Consider the following 21,113-nt stretch of genomic DNA (forward strand, 5'->3'; position numbering starts at 1 on the left):
CAGAGGATGATCTGGTATAGACCAAAACAAGGCAATGAGAGGAGACTGCAAGTCCCACAGGCCCCAGGATGACTTGAAGCATTTCTGAAGCCCTGCTTTTGGGGGTCAAGGAGAGGCAGGCTGGTGACTTGTCTTGGAGGAGCTAGTGCTGACACCACCCTGCTTTCAGCTGGAGAGGTCACTACTGAGTTGCAGAGGGGAGTGAGTGCACAGAGTGTCTCGGCAACTCTTGACCCCACACAGCTCAGGAATTGAGACATTAAACGAGGGAAATTAATTCTCTTAAGAGTCTTCAACTTTGCCTCAAGAAAACTGATGGCCTGACTTCCCCCACTAGCCATGGGAAAAATGTGAAATGAAGCAAAGCTTCTTTGCCAATTTCTGCACTGTCTCAGACCCAAAACTGCTCAGAGCTTTGTTTTGTAAGGGAAGTGCAACCCAACAGTAAAAAGGAAAGATTTGCAATGAACGCTCACTGCATACATTGCAGTGAGGCATGGGGAATTTTCTGCTTGAGAAGAGATAATGATGGAATAAAGACATTCAAGAAAGACCAAATTATCAGCAGGCTGTTCTGAATCCTATGTAAATTTCCCTGGGGATAGTACTAAGGGCTTTTCTTTCTGTCTGCTTTGTCCCAATATCTCCAAGGCACTTTTCAATTGCTGGAGCTCATTCACTGTCTTCAAAAATGTGCAGTACTCTTAATTCTCTACTCATAATTTCTTGCCTTTGAACAATTGCTCCCATGGTATGACAGAGGAAAATCTTGTAAGTTCAATTACATTGATATATCAAAGTTAGGCTTTTGCACTAATTTAAGCAAACTGTGATTCAAATGGAAGTGTTGCTATTTTCTGTGATTTCAAGACCGCTTTTGGCTAGTAATATACATGAGTAAAATCTTAAATCTGCTGCAACAGAAAACAGAACTCAAAGTATAACTGTATTTGACTCTAGGGCAGTAGCCAATTTCTTAGTGTTCTCCCTCTCCTTGTCTTTTCTCATAGTCCTGCAGTCACTTTTCCTTGCAGAATGAGGCATTTTAAAATCAGATCTCTAGGCTGGGTTAGTTGTCTGTTCTCTTTCTAAACTTGCAGAGAGCAAAAGGAGCTTCTGGTATGTAGATTTTATCACTGACTTTTCAAGAGATCTGGAGAACCAGCTTAGAATAAATTTCTTGATTTGAGGTGATTTAAGCCAGGTGAAGCAAATCAGAGCTGTGTAATTAAAGGCACAAGTCCTGAGAGTACTTGTGCTCACCAGTGCATAGAATATCAAACATGTCCACTAGTTGTATGTCTTTGGTTTGATGTGTGTCTTGGGCTCAGCACTCCCAAATGAAGGGCTTTATCATTAGGGAATTGTTCAAAATGTAACCCTTTGAAATCCCAAAATATCTGGGGTTCTGAGCTCTAAAGTTGTATGCGGCAAGTTCTGCAGTGTTTTAGAACTTCCTGGGCATCTGCCTGGGAGGTCCTGCTGCTGACAGATAGCTGGATCCAGACCCAGAGCTGACATGAATTTAAGATTTGTCTTGAATGGATTGACTCCTGTAATCCTAAAGATACTATTGTTGGAGAACATGGAGGGTGTCTAAAGACTTCTGCAAAACTCTAGATCACAAGTAACAAAATCAAAATAATGCAGCAGGTTAAAAAAAAAGCAGTAAGACAAAACACCCTGAGACCTAACAGAAAGGGAGATTTTTCTTCTTTTTCCTTTTTCTTCTTATTTACAAATAACACCCTGATAAAGGAACCTGCTAAGGCCTGGGAAACTCTTCCTCTCCCTTTTTTGTCTTTGCTTTTGGCACAGTTTTAACACATGAGCAGTGCGGTTTTGGCTTACACCGTCGGAGTCAATACTATGATAGCGCTTCTGTTATGAAGAGGAAACTCGTTGGAATTAAACTATGTTGCAGCTGTATCAAGTATGCGGACACATTTTTAGTTTCTAATGAGGTTCCTGTTACAAAACAGAGACCTCTAGGACTTGCTGACGTCAATGGCCGATAATTGCCGTGCTTTTGTCATTGCGCGCGCATGGGCTCCGTATCGAGGACACCGAGCAGAGCAGGGGCAGACACTTTGGCACTCTCTGCCCTCACCTCTCCACGGTCCTTCTCCCTCCCCAAGGCTCATAGCCCCTGCTGAAACTTTCCAGGATGAGCCATCCTGCAGGAATACGTCTGAAAGAGCACTTCTAATACCCGTTAGCCTTTCTAGGGATTGCTTGCTGAATGTGGTAATAGCTCCATTGTGGATTTCCTGGATAATGTGACTACTTTTCCTGAAGATTTTTTAACTGTGTTTTATTTGTGTCATGGTCCTGTGTTGATGGTAGCATAGTAGAACTAGTCTCAAAGGAAAGCAAACCAATCTTGCCTGAAAATCATTGTACAATTGTATTAGAAATTCTTTGTGTCTGGATGTGCTCTAGATATAAATTAATAATCATCTAAGTCCAGGTAAAAGAAAAAAAAAAACCAAAAAAGACTGGGAATTATTTATGTCACAGGTTTTCTTTCAAGGTTTAGACATACTCTGTATTTAAAGAGTGTTATTTTACAGGTAAGATGACTCAAGAGTGGAACAACCTTTCTTCTGGAATAAGACATACAAAATGGGATTGTTCTTCTTTAAGGAAATTAGCCAGTTCAACAGACACATTTCCTAGGGCATGATTAATTTCATGGTAAAGCAGATGTCTAAAACAGTTCAGATGAATCCCTTTGCAAAATTCCCCTTTTCTCACCAGGCACAACACTAAGAGTTTGGCTCCTAGCTTGGTGAGAAATGTCTGTATTCTGGATGTGCAAGTGAGGCTGGAATGACTCTTGGTGTGCAAGATTCTTTTGGAATGACTTCTGAACAGCCCCAGTAATTTATCTGGGATAAATTAAGTTGAGGAGGTTTAATCCTTTCAATAGAAAGGGAATGTGGCAATTGGCCCATAAACTTCAATGAAGTCTGTGTGTCTGTTCTTTACTAGAGGCTGTGGTGCTTTTCACATGCATGAGGGAAAATTATGTGAATGTGATGAAAATATTTCACCTCTTTTAGCCTGAAAAGAATCTTAAGGATGAGTCAAGTGTAAGTAGGCATTTTGGAGAAACTTCAGAGAGTTAGCTTTTAGAGATTTCAGGGAGCTTAGATTTTCCTGCAGAGACTATTCTTCTTGCAAATGTATGTGTAAGTCCTCTAACTTACATAGCTCAGATTATTAAAAACAAAACAAACCCAAGAACAGTAGCTGGAGCTTGTGGAAAGAAAAGCCCTCTCCATCTTTTCTGAATTTGGCATTTCAGTGTTGGCTAATTTAATTGTTTGTGCAAACCCCATAAATAGCCTAGACAGGTTACTGATACCAGACATAATATTGCTTGTGCTAAGTCTCTTATCGAGTTTTTATCTGGCTGCCAACCAGCTTAGCAAAAAAGCTGCTATTTATGCTCTTTAACAATATAGCAAATGACCTTCATGGATTTTGTGATTTCATGAGTGCTCTTTGTGGTTTCATGTTGATTGTAACTGAGAGATATCTTAAGGAACACAGTCAACCCAGCACACAGTAATTCATTCTAGGTATAATTTAAAAATACATTAACTGATTTTTAAAGTAGCCTTTAACATACATAAATATTCTGGCTGTCCAGCTTTCATTTTGCTAACCTCACAGGCATTTCTGAGGAAGAAAGAAAAAACCAAAATAAACCAACAACCCAAATCAATAATTCATAAAAACAATGTCCACTCCCTTAGATTTTCCATTCCAAATCCCAAAGAAGCTGGATATGTAACCTGGATGTGGTTTTGAAGATAGGTCAGTCTGTGATGTTCCTTTTACATCGAGAGCTTTCTGAGCATAGAATTGAATGGAGCTGGCCCAAAAGACCACTGGTGGGAAATTTGGTCATGTTCAGAGCTGTGAACCAGCTATGTGGGGAAGGTTCATTTACCTCCCCTCAGGAAGAAATTGAGAGGAAATGTAGTGGGAGCTAATGGCAGTATCTGGGGTTGTGATGGGAAGGAAATAGGAAAAGAAAAAAAGGCAAGGAAAGCTATTGGTGGGGGGACAGAAGAATTCCATGTTGTTGGCAAGCCCTTCCAGGGTGGCATGACCTGCCCTGGCGCTGCTGTGTGTTCAGCTTTGCCTGATCCAGGCTGGTAAAGCCCGCGCCAGGATCCGATCTTGAGTCACCAAGAGTATCCATCCCGTTATGACCTTTAAGATGGAAGCAGAATAAAATCAAAGGGAGTCAGGAAAAGCCTCCATGCTCATTATGAAAACAAAACTGTGCTAGGAAGCACGATGCGTATTTCTTTTAATCAAAAGCAGGAAGACATTTGGAGCACTCGGGGCCATCGATTGCCCTCTGGCCCACGGCGGAAGTCCCCGGTGATGTCAATGGGAGCTCTGCACGCGAATAGCGGGGGCACGGCGGCGCCCTGGCGCACAGGCACGGGGCTGTGCTACCAGAGAGGCTGTGACTGAGCCTGGGAGCCCACCAAGGGCAGCCAGAGCCACCAGGACACTTCTGGACAGCGCCGTTCTCCAGGCGGGGACGTGCGTTTCCACCGAAGAGGAAGAAAGAAAAGCCAAACATGGTGTTTGATGCTGGTTTCCTGTCCCTGCCTTTGGACAGGCAGGAATCCTGCGAGGTCTGGGCTGCACAGCCCCCACTGCCCCGATATTGGCATCAGTCAGTGGTGATACTCTGTCTGCAGACAGCCCCAGAGCAGCTCTTCCTCACACTGACAATGATCTGGAGATTATGGTACAGGAAACCACTTTGCAAAGCTTGCTGGTTTTGGGCAGAAGCTCTTGATTTTGTGACAAAGACAAATGAGTCTTTGGGGAGTAGTAAATTGGTTTGTCTGGTGATGTTGAGGGGCAGGTGACCTCTTCTGTGGCTGCAGTCCCTGAAACAAAAAAGGTTCTTTTCCCTGTGCTACAAACAGGTTCATTCTTGGTCTTTCCTTGAATCTACTGCAGAGGAAACGTCAGCCTAACAAGTCCTCAGGGCATTTTTTATTACATACGCATCCTCTATTACTCATAAGTTCCTTTCACTGTCTCAGTGGACATTTAATACCTATTATTAAATAATACTTTGTGGCTTTCATTTCAGAAAGTTTGTATAACAGTTTCATTAAACCACTTCAGTAAAACTTTTTCTGTATCCTGGAGTACATTTGAGATCCTCTGCCTTAGGATTCTCACCAATATTAAGTAGAGCAGAATCTGTTTCTCTTCCTTTTTGATGTCTCAAACAAAAATATTATTGCATATAGTAAGAAAAGAGGATTCTAGGGGCAGAGCAGTTTGATGACCCTGGGAAGTGCATATCATACTTTTGAAAGACAAGCAAAAGTAACTTACTTGAAGAACTACTTGAGTGATCATAGGTCAACACACAGAAGTTTGGGGCCAGAACACTTGAATCAAGTGTTGCAGTTAGAGGTTTTATAAGGAATTGGTTCTTGCTAACTTTACTAATTTCTTATCCAAGAAAGATTTCCATTGTTATTTCTAAGATTTTTGACTGAGTGGAAATAATGGGATTTGCCTGAAAAAACATTAGAGCTGTAGATAAGCACAGAATTAAGATCTTAATGTTCTGGTTTTTTTAGGAGTTAAAAACCAAACCTTATGTGAATTTGGAGGTAGTCTATCTCTGATGTGAGTCAAGCCGAAACTTCAGATCTGAACACCTGCAAAGAAGATTTGGAGCCAGAGCCTGTGGCCTGAGCCCCTCTTTGTTAAGTGGTCCGAACAATAGCGGCAGCAATGTTCCCTGTTCCCAGCGCAAGCTATTTATGACAAAGCCCTTTGTTAAAGGGATTGTTCAAGGGACGGTCAATTACTCTGCCAAGCTTTAGTTTTGAGTCAAGAGGAATTAATGTTTTCCTGGCATTTTCATTTACCTTGTCACATAAAAAAAGAGACACATAGGTATTGTGATAGTGGGAAGGGGGAGAAGAATTAACTCTCTCTGGTCCACATTCTCAGAGATGAAAATACAGCTGGATAAACACAGTAGATTCTATCTCAGCAGTAGAGGTGTTGCTGTAAAGGAAAAAATGTATTTCAACTGTCCTGAAATTTAAAGATTTCCAAGTACTGATACAGATACTAAATGATAAATGTATCTTCAAATACTTAATAACAATTTGATGAACATGTTTAGACAAAAGCAAATGGAAGATTGATTTCAGGACTTTGTTTAACTTTCATTATGGACAGGGCTAATCTGTTTTTTGAGTCTGTATGCAACATTACAATTCCCATACACTGCCTTAAGATGTCACACATTAACCTTTATTTCTCTTTTTTTGCAGATACAAGCAATCCATTTGTAGAGATGCACAGTGATATACCTAAAGTAATAAACATGGCTGTAGGAAGAGAAATGATCATTCCATGCAGAGTCACAGCACCAGACATTGCTGTTACTTTAAAAAAGGTACCTCTATCCATGCATGCTGTGAAAGTGTTACTGTGGATGAAGTTTTTGTTTGCTTATTTACAGCTATTGTAATGCTTTTGAAATATGTTAACAAATTAATATTTCTTTTGCAACGTTTCTGGGTGTCAGTGTGATCAGAAATATTTCAACCCCGGAGGATTAATTTTGTGTCACACAGAAGGGCTTCATCAAATCTCCTATAAAGGATGGGAATTTTCTGAAGAAACTTCAACTTTTCATGCTACTTTATTAAATCCTCTCTGGCAAAGGTTTCTTAAGCCCAGGAAGGAATTTCTTGTTAGGAGAAGAGATTTCCTCCCACCTCTTCCCCTGCCCTTCCTCCCTTTTCCTCTTCTGTCCTCTGGAATAGCCGGTGAGTCCCTGGAGACTTGCTGTGCCTGTACAAGGATCTTTGCAAGCCTTTGCCCTACCTCACTCCCACCAGAAACGTTGCTGCTTCCTTTTACATATGAGCTCACTTAGACAAGGGATGGCTTTTCTTTGTGGGGAATCTTTGCAGGGAGACTGCAAAGTTTGATGTCGTGGGACTAGTTTTAGCCGGGGGAGAGGAAAGATATTTCCATATTTTGGGGAAACATTAGTCTCCTAGGTGCCTTAAGAGTTATGTGGACAGCTAACTGAACCATGTGTATGTAGTAAAGTACCTGGTATGAAGACAGAGAATGGGGCATTTTTTAATGTTACCTTTATTTTTTTAAATTAAAAATTAGGTGGAGGTGGCAAACAAGCTTTATTTCTAAATAGAGTCTTGTACATAGTGGCAATGAAAGCTCATCACTGTTAAAAGAAAAAGAGGTTTGTCTCTTTATAGACTAAAATGCAATTCCCAAACAATACCACTGTAAGATGCTTATCTAGTATAACACAAGTCTTTGATTACTCTTTGACTGCAGAGTTTTATACCAACAACACATTTTATCAGTTCTTTCAAGTTCTGCTTTGCCTATATGAATATTGATTTTGCTGCTTGGTTTTCACCTGTCAAATCCCTTGAAAGAGAACAAAATGCAATGAAAATAAAGTTATCTGACCCAGGGCATTACCCTATGTGTGTAAGTACACACACACACACAAACACACACAAACACATACACAGTTGTGTGACAGTAGAGTCAAAAGCAAGTGACACTTAACATTCTATAGAAGGGGTGTTGTAAAGTGGGAATTTATTTGGGTAGTGTTGCATCTGAAATCTAAGTGTATTAGATTTCTAGCTGAGAAAATTCCTGTCAAGTTTCTCTCATTAAACAATATTTTAAAAATTTTCCTTATTTGGAGAAGATTGAAACATAGCTACCCTCTTTTTTTCATACCAACTTGCCTTTAGTTTGGGCTTGTAATGTAAGGCACTTTGCACCATCAAAACCAGATGTAATATTCTCAGAAGGAGAAGGAGGAGGTGGGGCCAAGTCTTGAAAAAAAGGATTGGTTGCTTACATGTTTTGCATTCCAGGAAAAATAAATGTGTTCCCTAATTAATCCTAGAATTTCCTGAAGCATGTAAGCTACAATGCATTACATCATATCTTACTTTATTTATCTTCTATGACACCCTTATATGAAGATTCCAGCAAGGTTTTACTCACAATAATTAAGAGATGTGTTAAATGCATTCCACAGCTGCAGGCATACTACTGCTGGAGAAATGGCAAGAGCTATTTTGTGCTTTCCATCAGTGATGAAGGAATAATCCCCATAATGCAGTCCTCTGGAACTGAAAAGAAAATCCCAGCTTTAGTGTCATTAGGTTCTGCCTTCTATATTGCCAGGAACTACAAACACAAAATATTTTTAATAATCTCTCTCTTCTGGAAGGACTCCCTACAGCTGCACTAGCACTGCCTCCAGCATTTGCTTGTTTGCAGTGCTAGTTCTTAGCTTTAGTGGACCAATGTGAGTAAGGTTTATTATCCATCTTCAACACTACAAATTTTTTTTTTACTCAAATTTCATCTTTTACCTTAGTTGAACCTTTTTAGATACTAGTTTGCTTTCATTTTCAGGCTGAACATCTGTGCAAGTTGTATTTTATAGCATGGCAATCGCATACAACATAGAAGGGGGGGTCTTAAAAAATCAAGTAGCTGATAAAACATGGGCTGGGAAATGGGAATAAAGCTTTTAACTCTTATTTCAAATTCAGCCTTCAGGTCCCAGTATAACCTTTATTTGCAGCAGCTGATGGCCTTTTCCTTATCATATGAAGAATAGTTTTGACCTAATGCTTAATAGTTAGATATTCTGAGCCTCTGAAACCATCATTCCTATCAACATGATTCCGGCAGCCACACTGAGGATCAATAAAATAAGATAAACCTTGTTGCAAATAAGCTGTGCACTTCTCTTACCTCTTCATCTGTTCTTATCTTGATAAATTGAGAAAGTATCACCTTTTGATACAATTATTTAATCCATCTGTTTATTGAGAACCCTTTTGGATTCTCTATCATAAGAACAATGGTATTCATAGGAATAGAAGTAAACAAGCTTCAGTACAAGGAAGAAAAAGTGGAAAAACCCCAAGGGATGTTTTGAATGACATACCCGGACAATCCAAATTCTTAATAATGCCACCTCATCCTTCCCAAATGGGTGGAAGGGGAAACATGAAAGAAAAGACAAGCATTCAAGATTCTAATGTACATTTTTATTAAACTTTGAGTTGTCTCTTTCCAATACAAACTGCCTTTGGAGGTGTGGGGAACCACAGCTTGACTATAACTCTTGATCATGCACATGCACAGTATGTGACTGTACTGTGCTAATGCCACCAGGTACCAAAAACATAGATTGAGCAAAGAAGGAGGCAGAGCCTATACCAAAAATAGCTGTACTTGAAACAGAGTACAAAGAAGGTAAAAGGCCAAGAATGCACTGGGAACCACAGTGATACGGTTCACACAGATTAGTATGTAGACAATAAATTCCATGTTTACTGCAGCCGTCGCAACAAGCTGATTCTTTGAATGCCTCTGACTCACTGCTGGTTCTCATCTGAAAGCTATTATTGTGACTGAATTTATCCTCTGCTTCAGTGGGAGTCTCAGTGTCACAGCGAAGAGCACAGGGTTTCTTCATAGGTTTTCTACTTCTGTCTGTGATGACCAAGTGGCCAAGATTTTTAACAAGGCCAGCACCCAGCCTCCATCCATCTTCTCATCTGAGACAAAGCCCTGGTATTTCCACCCTCCAAAAGGGACTTGTTGCAGCATCTTGTGTTTTTCACCTTGAGATCTGGTCAGAGAGCAACTGTGTCACAGTGGTCTTTTGTTAGTCAGAGACCTCAGTTTTCTGAAGTTTTCCTTCGAGTAACTTAGTATTGTGTTATGCTTTCACAGGTGACAGAGCAGAACAACTTAGTCTCAGAGCTGCAAAAAAGTTATATGAAAAAGTGGTTTTGAGAGGTGTCAGATGAGCAAAGATTTGTCTCCAGGATAAGTAAGCTTAGTGGATGCCCACACAACTCACAAAATTGCAAGTTGCAAAATAGGAGTCTTTGAGTGTTTTGGTTACTTTTGTATTCCTGAACTAAGGCTAATAAGTCAGTCATACACCAATTAAGTAATGTGCAGTGACTGCATTCCCTGCGAAATACCAGTCTGGGAAGGCTCTGATTCTCTGGCTTCATTTTCTTCATGAAAACCTATACAGAAATATGTTCAGAAATAGTTTGGTTTCCACCAAAGCAGCAAGAGAATAAATCCAATTGAAGCTCTTGAAAACATAACTATGAATTAGTTAAACCAAAGTAGAATTTTTTTTTTGTTTGTTTTGGTTTTGGTTTTTTTTGGTTTTTTTTTTTTAGAGCAGGAATGGGGACAAGGCTTGTAGAGAGCAAGATATTGTTGAATAGTAGCCAGCAGGCTGTAATGTAATGGGCTTTACTTGTGTGTGTGGTACACACACTTCCCTGTGATTTGCATGCTTATTATAGCATCTTATCAACTGCTGTAAAGATAAGGAATTCTACCACGTCATTTTGTGCTCTGTATTTATTGCTCATTTGATTCATCGTGTACTTAGTTATTTAGGAGGAAATGGCACGAGATGAGTGAATGTGATCTCGAGGGTGAGTGTGATCTCGAGGGTGCCACGTTGTAGAGAGAAGCTGTACCACATGGGAAAGAGACAGACAGTCATGCTTCCCCCAGCCCCTGACAGCCACCCATGCTGGCTTTGCTTGTAGGAAGGAAAGAGCTGTCCAACACATGAGTCCTCTGCTCAAATAAAGGGGAAGAAAGAGATGAAGGGACACAGTGAGACTGGTGCACAGTAGGAAGTGATGGGCTGCAAGGTGCTTAGTTGATCCAGGGGTCTTTCTTTATGACCCTAATTCATTTAAACTCTGCTCTGCACCATGTTTAAAAGTATCTTATTTTTACCATTAAAACGGATGTTATCAAAGTAGAGTCATATCCAGGCTTTGTACTCATGGCTGATCTCTGTGCTATCCAAATTATGACATTTAATCCATCAATAAGGTTTACAAAATAGCATGATCTGAAAACAAGAGGTTTTGTCTGATTTTCAATGGCTGTGTTAAGATTTACTTTTACAGGGTTTTCTGCCACTTTATTAAAATGGGGCTTAAAGTGCAAAGGATCATAATGTGAAAGACAACTTCTATTGCTGACAAAGTGAATGTTTGATCCCAAATGGCAATAATTTTTTTTTTTTTGTTTTTTAAATTTTTTGGGCAAAATAAATGCATAGAATTGAATCCTGGCAGGAATTTCTTAAAGCTGCAAAATGACAGTAAATGAAGTTTATTTGCAATCTCCATTGAAAAGTGTGTATTTGTTTCTCTGTGGTGAAATCAGGATACTTAATTGCAAAGGTTCCTGGAGATGAGCACTTTAGCTGCCAACCAGAAGTCAACAGAATAGCAGCCCAAGTGCTGAAGCTAATGGTAGTGTCAATCTATTGTGTCATAAATTACATCCTGCTGTAAATAATGAAATCCTAGAAATGAATGCAACACTCTCATTCTTCACAAAGGTTTTTCCTCTATTTTGTGATGAAAATGTGACTTGAAAAACCCACATCATTAAATGCCATCCTTTTCATGTTGATTGGCATTTTTTTTGGGTGCTTTTTTCCCCATTCCTTTTTTACCAGGCTGCTTTGATTAGAGAATAGACATGTGGATGAGCTGTCTTTATGATGTATGTCTGGCACTTCCAGATTCCACGAGAAACCCTAATTCCTGATGGCAAAACAATAATCTGGGACAGCATGCAAGGCTTCAGAATACCTAAGGCAACTTACAAATTCATCGGGCTCCTGAGCTGTGAGACGACTGTTGGTGGGCACACATACAGCACCAAGTACCTAACACACAGAGAGAGTAGGTGGCATTCCCACTCCCCACATGTCAAAAAAAACCCTGCCCTGCTGGCATTGCTAATTGTTCTCCCTCTTTGTCACACGCAGCCAACACAATTTTTGATGTCCAGCTAAGCACCCCACGTCTTGTCAAGCTGCTGAAGGGAGACAGCCTGGCGATTAACTGCACTGTCACTGCAGCCTGGAACACCAGAGTGCAGATGACATGGACTTACCCTGGAGAGGTGAGTGCTGTGGCTGGAAAGAAGAAACCAGAGGTTTCCCACAGATCATGCTGCATCTAGCATCCCGGGAGGAATTCTGCTTCAGAATGCTTGCCGTTGTTTGCATTCCATCTTTTTGACCCTTGCTGACTTGTCTCTTAAGGTTTCTTTTTTTTCCTTCTGATGCTTAATTTCATAAGTAAACATGTTTACACAGTGTGCTCTGGATATATTGCATAATCACGAGCAAATGCTAGAATTGTTTCATTTTTGTGAGCTTCTTTTCGACCTGATGAAACAAGAGAAATTTATCACCCTGTCCCAGGCAGCGGCTCTCTCTTGTGACAAAAAAGTTTTCAGCGAGGCTGTCTTCTCAACACATTCATTTCAAAGACTGGCAGACAGTCAGGCACCCAATTCAAGCATGTTTAGAAAAGATATTTTGATTTAGCTAGCCAAAATCTCATTTGTTAAGTGTCACACGAACAATCCTCTTGTTTTGACAACTACAGGAATGATCTTGAATGTGCTTCTCTGCCTCCCACATTGGGAGCATCCTCATAAATATTTGTCACTTACAGAATAACTGCCAGGGAGTCCGTGTAAAACTGATAAGAAATTTGACATTAGCTTAAGGTTTACAACTCCCATTCCTTTCATGTCAGTTTGATTTATGCTGGTGATTCAAGTCAAGATCATTTATTATGTCACTCATTGTATCTAATCACAGGCTGAAATTATGATTGCATTATATAGGGAAGATTAATGCAATTATTTATTGCTTACTGTAGCCATTTTCCCTGGCATTTTTTCATCTCAGAAATAAACAACTTAGCAACAAGAAATGCTCCAAATATATTATATTGCTTGTTGCTGCCCTACCAAGCCCTATCTGGGCACCACAGTTGTGAAATTGTGCTTTGTTTTTATTTAGTTGGTAACTGAAGGGTGCTCAGTGTTTATACGACATCAACAATGTCCTGGGTTAAATAAACTTTGAGGCCAAATGCTGAGGGGGAGTTGCAGGAAATAACTCCTCAGAGTCACATTATCTTCAGTTCCACCCTGCTATTCCCTTGCCAAATCTAGTCCCTTTTCCGTCTGTAGCGCTTCCAGGATTCTCCCCTCCTTGTGTTAATGTCCTTTTCTTCTTGTGTCTGCTTCCTATGGCACTGAATCCAGCCACCAAACTATGTGCTGCTCCTCATATCATGGCTTCAGAGATTTTTAGGAGCAGTGCTGGACAATGGCAGTGGGGAGCTGGGCATGTTGATATGGCAGGCTATACAAAAAGAGGGGATCTTCCTCTGGAAAGTACTAGCTTGGATGACATGACAACTTGGGTGAAGGCAGGGCCGAATTGCCCTATAAGGTTGCTTATATGTTTTACTGTTGGCCCTCCAGAAATGTTAAGCATCTTTTGCTCATCTGTGCTGTACAAAGCCATCTGGGATTTATTTTTTTTTTTAAGTTAAGTTATGTTGGCAGGACAGAAAAATAAAAATCCTCATAACGATGAATATTGGTTTGATTAAGCTCTTTCTTGTTCATTTCTTTGGCTTTTATAGACGAGGAGAAGAGGTTCTGTAACGCAGCGTATCGACCAGAAGAACTCAGAGGCCAACGTTTTCTACAGCATCCTGGTTGTGGACAGAGTGCGGGATATGGACAAAGGCCAGTACACCTGCCACGTGAAGAGCGGGCCGTCCATCAAGGCTGTCAACACAACTGTCATTGTTTATGGTAAGAGGTGGGGCATGCTTGTAGAACACTCACTGCTCATGCACCAAGCTCAGTCATGTGGTAGCTTTACATCGTGACATGAGGTGGAAGCGAATTTGTAGCACATTCATCAGGGGCAGAAAATGGTAAACAAGGGAGAGAGGTGCTCCAGGCAGGAAAACATGTCACTTCTTCCATGGCTGTTTTGTACTGTTGGCAATAGACATGTTTGAGTTCAATTTCATTGCTTTTGTCTGCTAAATATTGTGATGGCGCTGTCCTCAGTTCTAGCAGATTCAATCAGGAAACTCTAGTTTTGGGGGAAAAAAAAGGTACACACATAATTTAAATAGAAGAATGCCACTTCCTCTTCTATGGTACTTATGCATTTCTTTCTATGAAAAAATAAAGAAGAAATAAATATCCTAACTCTACATGGAGCTGGTAGACCGTTCAAAAGATGCAAATAATTTGGTTTTACAGCATGACCCTTGACCATGGTTTGTCTGGGCCTCCTGTGAAATCTGGAAATTTCTCAAATTACTTCAAATGTCTATGAATAAGGACTCTTTTGCATTGAGACTCTTTGGAAAGTGATTTACTTTGGGACCTCCTGTTACAATTGAATCTATTCAGGATCTTCAGAGTACCATTGATGTTTGGAGCACCAAGTGGCTTGTGGGTGTCCTCCACAAAAGATGGCTCATGGTCAGAATATGGATTTGTTACATATTTTCAGTGGTGTATGGTGTATCTTTTCTCTCCTATCTGGAAGTGTGGACTAAGCACCCTGTGTAGGTATTCTTAGAGAGAATTTCAGCCCATTTTCTCTATTTACGCTTTGGAATAAGACACTTGGAGCATAGCATGAATCATAATAACCACTTACTGTGTCTTCTGACAGATAAACTGTATCTATCAGAAACTGAGGTTTAGATTAAAATTAAAATTAGAGAAGTTGGAGATTAAAATTAGAGACAGAGAAGCTGGGGCTGTTGAAGTCAGCCTGCATTCACATAAGCAGCCCCATCTACAGGATATCCATAAACCTTTGTGAATAAAGGTTTGCAGAATCAAGGCTGCATTTTTGTAACTTGACTTGTGAAATTAAACTACTTATTCGTCCTGTGCATATTCTTTTCAATGTATGTGGTGAATGTGATTAAATGTTGAACTTGTTTAATATATATTCATCATCCTTATGCAGTTCACAATGTAAATAAATATTTCACCATACATACCATCAAAAGGACACTCAAATATTTTTTATACTTTGAATGTTTTATTTTGTACAAGTTGGCAGGGGAGAAAGAGATATTTTCCGATGTATTGTATGAATTTTATCTGTTGTTGCCTCAACTTGGCAGAGAGTTGGAGATATGGGGCAGAGCAACTGGAACAAATTCCAGCAGGTTGATATTATTCCAGTGAAGTGACAGAGATCTGTTTGTTTGATGAAACAGCTGTTTACCAATGATACAGAAAGTTTCTGCCTTCTGCTAAGTCTCTGAAGGTCCCTTAAATCCTCTCTGGCAAAATATTTTCTTTTGGAACATTGATTGATTCTTGGCCTGTAGGAATGGAAAGGTCATCTGATCATCCTCAGTTCAGACTCCCACGTACTACAGACCACTTTATCATTTGTGCCTTGTTTTCTGGCTGGAGCACAATGTGAATTTGGCTAGAGTGTATCTTCTCCAAGTAGATTCATGTCCTGGGAACTGCATCTCATTTTCTTGTATATTTGTGCTATTCTTTTCTGTTTTATAGATCTCTAGGAGATTAGGCTCTATTCTTGCTGTTAACATGTGGGACCATCAAACTTACTAAAGATAATTTTTATTTGGAGTCATATTTGCTTGAGTAGAGCTACTCTTTTTGCAGGATGAAAATCAGTAACACAAAACACTTCTTTATTTTGTTTAAGATAAAATGTTCATTAACTTGAAACATCGAAGGAAAACTGCACTGGAGGCTGTAGCTGGAAGAAAATCCTATCGTTTGTCTATGAAAGTGAAGGCATTTCCCTCTCCAGAGGTTATATGGTAGGACAACAGTTACTTCTACATGTGCATGCTGGACCTCTTTTTATGATAGAGTTGGGGAGGATTTTTTTAAAGTTTCAGAGCTGCCTGGGGTTCTAACAATTTATGAGAACATTGCCTCCATTTCACAAGTGCGAGAAAGGAGATACGGAAAGTTTATAGCTGAGATCCTCAAATTGGTTGGATATGTTTCCTCTTGAAATTAATGGATGCTCTACAGCTAAATATCTCTACCAGCCTTGACTGAAGTGTTGCATCCAGCTTCACTCAGACCTAGATATGAAATCTGAACTTGTTTTTCAAAGTAAGAGAAAGAAAAAAAGGTTTTCATTAAAATAAGTGATTGAGTCATACAGACATGCACTACTGCAAAAAAAAAGGAAGTTGGTTCTATTATGCAGTGATCTGCAGGTCATAGATCTACTTCAGCAAAGCATTCACTGGATCATTCATTTTGTCTCATGTATTTTTGGAACAGGTTTGGTTTTTTTTATTGACCCAGACCACTTTCATATTCAACAATGTTATCTATTCATGATCTCAAGGGTTTTCTTGTTAAAATAATTTTAAACACCAAGAGCTCTGGCTCAATTAATTGCACTTTAACAAAGGGTCCAATACAAGACTGATTAAGAAAACAAACCATACATACATGAACAGTGGGAGTTAATGTTACAGCCAGGAATTAATTTTGCTCCAAAATGTTATCTTATTTTGCAAAACCTCTACACTTATGGCTTCATGTGGAAAACTAAGGGGTGAGTGTGACACTGATACCAGCCATTTACACATCATTTTCTGTTTCTCCAGTGTTTGGGTTTATTGACTAAACTATACACATACAAAGCTTCTGAACTAAAAACATCTCCAAACATTTTAACTAATTTTTTTTGTTTTTTCAATTTAAAATTGAGATTGGTCAAACATTGGAATAGATGGGGTGGTGGTGGAGTCTATTCTTGGAGATGCACAAAACCATACTGAAAATGGTCTTGGGCAACCTTCTGACTTTGCTTTGTGTAGGACATTAGACTAAATGACTTCTAAAGGCCTTTTCAACTGCAGCTATTCTGTGTTTCTGTAAAATACACATACAGTGAAATGCCTAAATCCGTATGTCCTTTGACCAAATTTTAGTGCTTCTCTAATAACAGTGAGAGTTTTCTGGAAAAACTTACTAAAAGCTGTGAATCATTTAGATCAAATCCATCATCTTAATGAGTATTACTAACACCATGTTAGCCTCCTTGCAGCTTGTTAAAATGCACTTTACACTGTATCTTAGACTTTGAAGAAAAATCTTTAGCTTCAGGAATCAGTGTATGAACAACAGTTAGTACTTTCTATGTTGATTTTCTGTTATCTTTAGAAACATTCCCTTGATAGCAGGATATCTGATTCTGAAGTGCTTATCTAATCTACTTACTCTTCCTCTTCCTCAAATCACAGCTGTGCTTAGAGTACTGTAATACTTTGTCCCAGGATGTATTCTGAGGTCATAGAGAAATGGCCAGTGCAAGATGATGCAACCTTTATTTCTGAGACCAACTCTAAGCTAAAATGGTTCTTTTAGACTAAATGGCGGTCATAGACATGGACAACTGGGATCTTCAGAGACAGAGTTGCAATTTTCAGCAAATCTCAAATACCACAGAGCCCCATCAGACTCTTACCAATTTTAATATACTGAATAGTGCTCTCTAAAGTGGTTTACAAATATCATCAATCTTATTTGAAAGGAAAAGACAAGCCTCTGGTAAACAGAATCTCAAACTGGAAATCCAATCCCTTCCCAAAGACTGAGGAATATGATGTGACATGGGTGGTTTAAGCAGAAATATTTTTCAGAATTTTGATTTCTGGAATTCCATGAAACAGGTTAAAAGATGGTCTACCTGCTGCTGAAAAATGTGCCCGGTATGTGGTTAAAGACTATTCCTTAGTCATCAAGGATGTTGCTGAGGAGGATGCTGGAAACTACACCATAATATTGAGCATTCGACAGTGGAACTTGTCAAAGAATCTTACAGTCACTCTTACTGTAAATGGTAAGTTTGCAACATGTTCCCATGCTTCTCCTGCACATATTCAGTTTTCTTTCAGCTGGATTGTCACCAATCTTGCACGCATCAGGGCATTGCAGGTTTTCTTACTGATTTCATGGACCCAAACCCAAGCCTCATATGTAGGGTGAAAGACCATCTTTGAACCAGAAGATGGTCACTGGTTTTCATTAGAAGTATTTCTGTCCTCCACAGTCACATACTTGCTCCTGATGACTTAAATGTGTTACTAAACACTCCTCTGACTTGACTTAGGACTGCTGTTTTTCTTTGTTCTCCTGGGTATTTTTCTTGTTACTCACACTGCAAGAATGCAGCATATTTATAATAGTGAAATACATTGGAAATTAGTGGGCTTTAATTCCTTTCCAATTTTTACCCTTTCCAGTGAAACCACAGATCTACGAAAAGGCCGTGTCATCATTCCCTGATCCCAATCTGCATTTACTAGGCAGCAAACAAGTTCTGACATGCACTGTGTATGGTATTCCACCACCTAAAATTACTTGGATGTGGTATCCCTGTAAACAAAACCATTCCAAAACAAGGTAGGACAACATCTTTTGCTTTTATTTAGTATGTCTTCTTTTACTATTGCGCTTAAATATTTTTTACAAGCATAAAACTTGCTGTAAACATTACCTAGTTAATAGAAATTACCTACTTTTTATCAACAAATTTTTCAGTGAACATGTTGCCACAATGGAAGCTGTTCACTATCATATTTGAAAATGGAGGGCAGAGTGGTTATTTGGTATTGCTATTTGGGTTTATTTACAGTTCACTACTATTCATGCATGCAATATTGGTCCAGAAGGGATAACTGCTTTTGCATTTTTATGAGAGGAGACAATGTCTTGCCAAGTTCACACGCTTTCACATGGAGAAGTTTTCCTCCATGCTTTTTTCCATTCACAGTGAATCCTACGTGTAGCTTCTCTCAAAATCAACAGAAAACATTGTAGAAACTTCTTCCATTATGAAGGTCAGATCTGTCCTGTGATATGTTTAGTCACAGATTCAGTTCAGCAAGCTAAATGTGCCAATCATTCTCCAGATGATATTTAAACAGGGTAAAGAATAAATGGCACCATGCAAGCATCCTTGACGCTGATGTGGTGCTCAACTAATCCTCTTTTTACATTTTAGTTTTCTTTTGAACTTTGTTTCATATGATTAGGAGTTTGTGTTGGCTCACTTATCCACAGCTCTTCCTGCTTCATGAAATCTGGCACAAACTTAATGATTAACACTCAACCTCCACAACAGCATTATCATTAAGATGCTATTGGAGGGTTCAAACAGGCAAGGTATTTGGATCACACCCAATGAAGATATTTTAAAACCTAACAAGTTTGAGACACAACATTTTCTCAGTTTCAGCAGAAGAATAATCACATTCCACAGGATTTCACTTTTTTAACACTTTCATAGAAATAGAATTTAGCACCAGGCAAATATTTAAGTACATGCTTAATTGCAAGGGTACAGGACACTTCCTTCAACTAAATATGACATCTCAGTACTAAATATGCATTTAATAATAAGGGTCTCAATACTAAGTATTTCAAACTAAGGATTCTTGTAAGTGCTTTGATATCAGTGAGAGGGTGATCAGCACATCCTAGAAGCACATGTTATTTTTCCTTCTATGTCTTTGGGATTATGCTAATGGCTGTCTTTCTGTGCCCTTCTCACCAAGAGGTGGCACTAGCAATCTCTCCTCTTGCTGGAATAGGTATTACCTGAAATTCTCCATTTCAAGGACAGGTGAGAGCTGCATTTCCTTTGTCTGATATGTAACCTTACAAGGGCAAGTTGCAAAATTTTTTTTTGCTCATAGATGTAAGAGAAGAGAAATCGCAACAACTTTTAACTAGACAAACCTTGAGAAAGGCATATCTGAAAATTTTCATTCTTTTAGTTGCTTTCAAGAGTTTATAAAACTATGAATACTCTGGATTGAAATCCAGTGCAGCACTGAAGAAACAGTTGGTTCTTCCTTGAGAGTTGAGCTGGTGCTCATCTTTTGTCAGATATTTCCTTCTGTTAGTAAGCTCAGGTCTGCACTCCAGCACAGGAGAGCCTGTCATCAGAAAGAGGAATTAACATCTGCACACAGGTGTTCAGTAATGTGCTGAACTGTAGACTCCATTAAATGCTAATTAGCCGTGTGCTTGAGCAGGTGATCAAAGGAGAAATGTAACAATTTGAATCAGCTATTGGCTCTGTTACAATGTTGTTTCCAGACTGGCTTCCAAATTGCCTGCATAATTGTTCTGTGACAATTCCCTTTAACCCTCTCCCTTTCCTTCTCCTTTAAATACTCATTGAAGAAGTCTGGAGAACACCATGTTTAATGCTTTGCCTAAAATGAGTGGGATGGCTCCTTCTGAATAATATGACAATTAACTATTGCAGAGAGGTGGAAATACCTGAGTAATTACATTTTCTCTCTTGCTCCAGAGAGGGAGCAGAGTGGAGTACCTCAGCAGCTGGCACACCTTCCTCAGGCTGATGCCTGTGCAGGTTCAGGTGCTCCCCCTGAAGAACTAGAAAACCCTTTAATCCCACCTAATCCATTTTTCTTCCCTCTCTGTGTGATGAGTGGCTTGCCTAAATAACAGATTTAATGTGCATGTACCTAGTGCAGTAGATAAGAAACATATCTTGTTCTGCCATGACATTATTTTTTTGTATTTATCTGCCCAACATTATGTTTCCCATACTGAATTGTTGCTCTATTTGTGCTCAGGTATTGCTTGTTTCAGTACATAGATCTACCTTGTACTTCAAGTCAATAAATCCCCACAGGTTGCCCTTCAGTGTAAGGTAGTAGAGATTCTCAAGAGATTCCTGAGTCCCATCCATAGGACAGAGTGTGCACTCTGAATAAAAAGACCTTGCAGTGCACTGTTGGCTCCAAGACCTGTTTGCTCCAATATTTGAATGTGTGCTTAACTTCACACCACTGGAGCACTGCAAACTGGGGATTGGCTGCCTAAGTGAGATGCTTTTATTTCTGAAGGACTTTAATTGCCTTTAATAGTAATCATTAGGTTGTGTGGACACTTCTTTCACTTTATTTTCCAAGCAGTATTTCAGTTACAAAAATATAAAAATACCTCAAAGAATTCCATTGCTTTTAAATGCAGATACAATTTAATGCTTTCTGATTGATACAATCAATTTGCATAACTCTTCACTCTACTTTACTCAGGCCAGTAACATGAGACTGGCC

The 21,113-nt window shown here is 39.4% G+C and overlaps 1 protein-coding gene across 1 annotated transcript in view; it reads left to right on the forward strand.

Annotated features, from left to right (window-relative positions):
* The window catches only part of FLT1 (fms related receptor tyrosine kinase 1), a 104,305-nt gene that overhangs the window by 17,143 nt on the left and 66,049 nt on the right, over positions 1–21,113 (forward strand). The window contains exons 4-10 of the mRNA XM_079298341.1: positions 6,345–6,469; positions 11,678–11,840; positions 11,927–12,063; positions 13,611–13,785; positions 15,692–15,809; positions 17,688–17,857; positions 18,261–18,420. Coding sequence (XP_079154467.1) covers positions 6,345–6,469; positions 11,678–11,840; positions 11,927–12,063; positions 13,611–13,785; positions 15,692–15,809; positions 17,688–17,857; positions 18,261–18,420 — 1,048 coding nt within the window. The remainder of the gene's footprint in view (positions 1–6,344; positions 6,470–11,677; positions 11,841–11,926; positions 12,064–13,610; positions 13,786–15,691; positions 15,810–17,687; positions 17,858–18,260; positions 18,421–21,113) is intronic.

The sequence above is a fragment of the Erithacus rubecula genome (assembly GCF_903797595.1).
Source record: "Erithacus rubecula genome assembly, chromosome: 1".
Classification (NCBI taxonomy): domain Eukaryota; kingdom Metazoa; phylum Chordata; class Aves; order Passeriformes; family Muscicapidae; genus Erithacus; species Erithacus rubecula.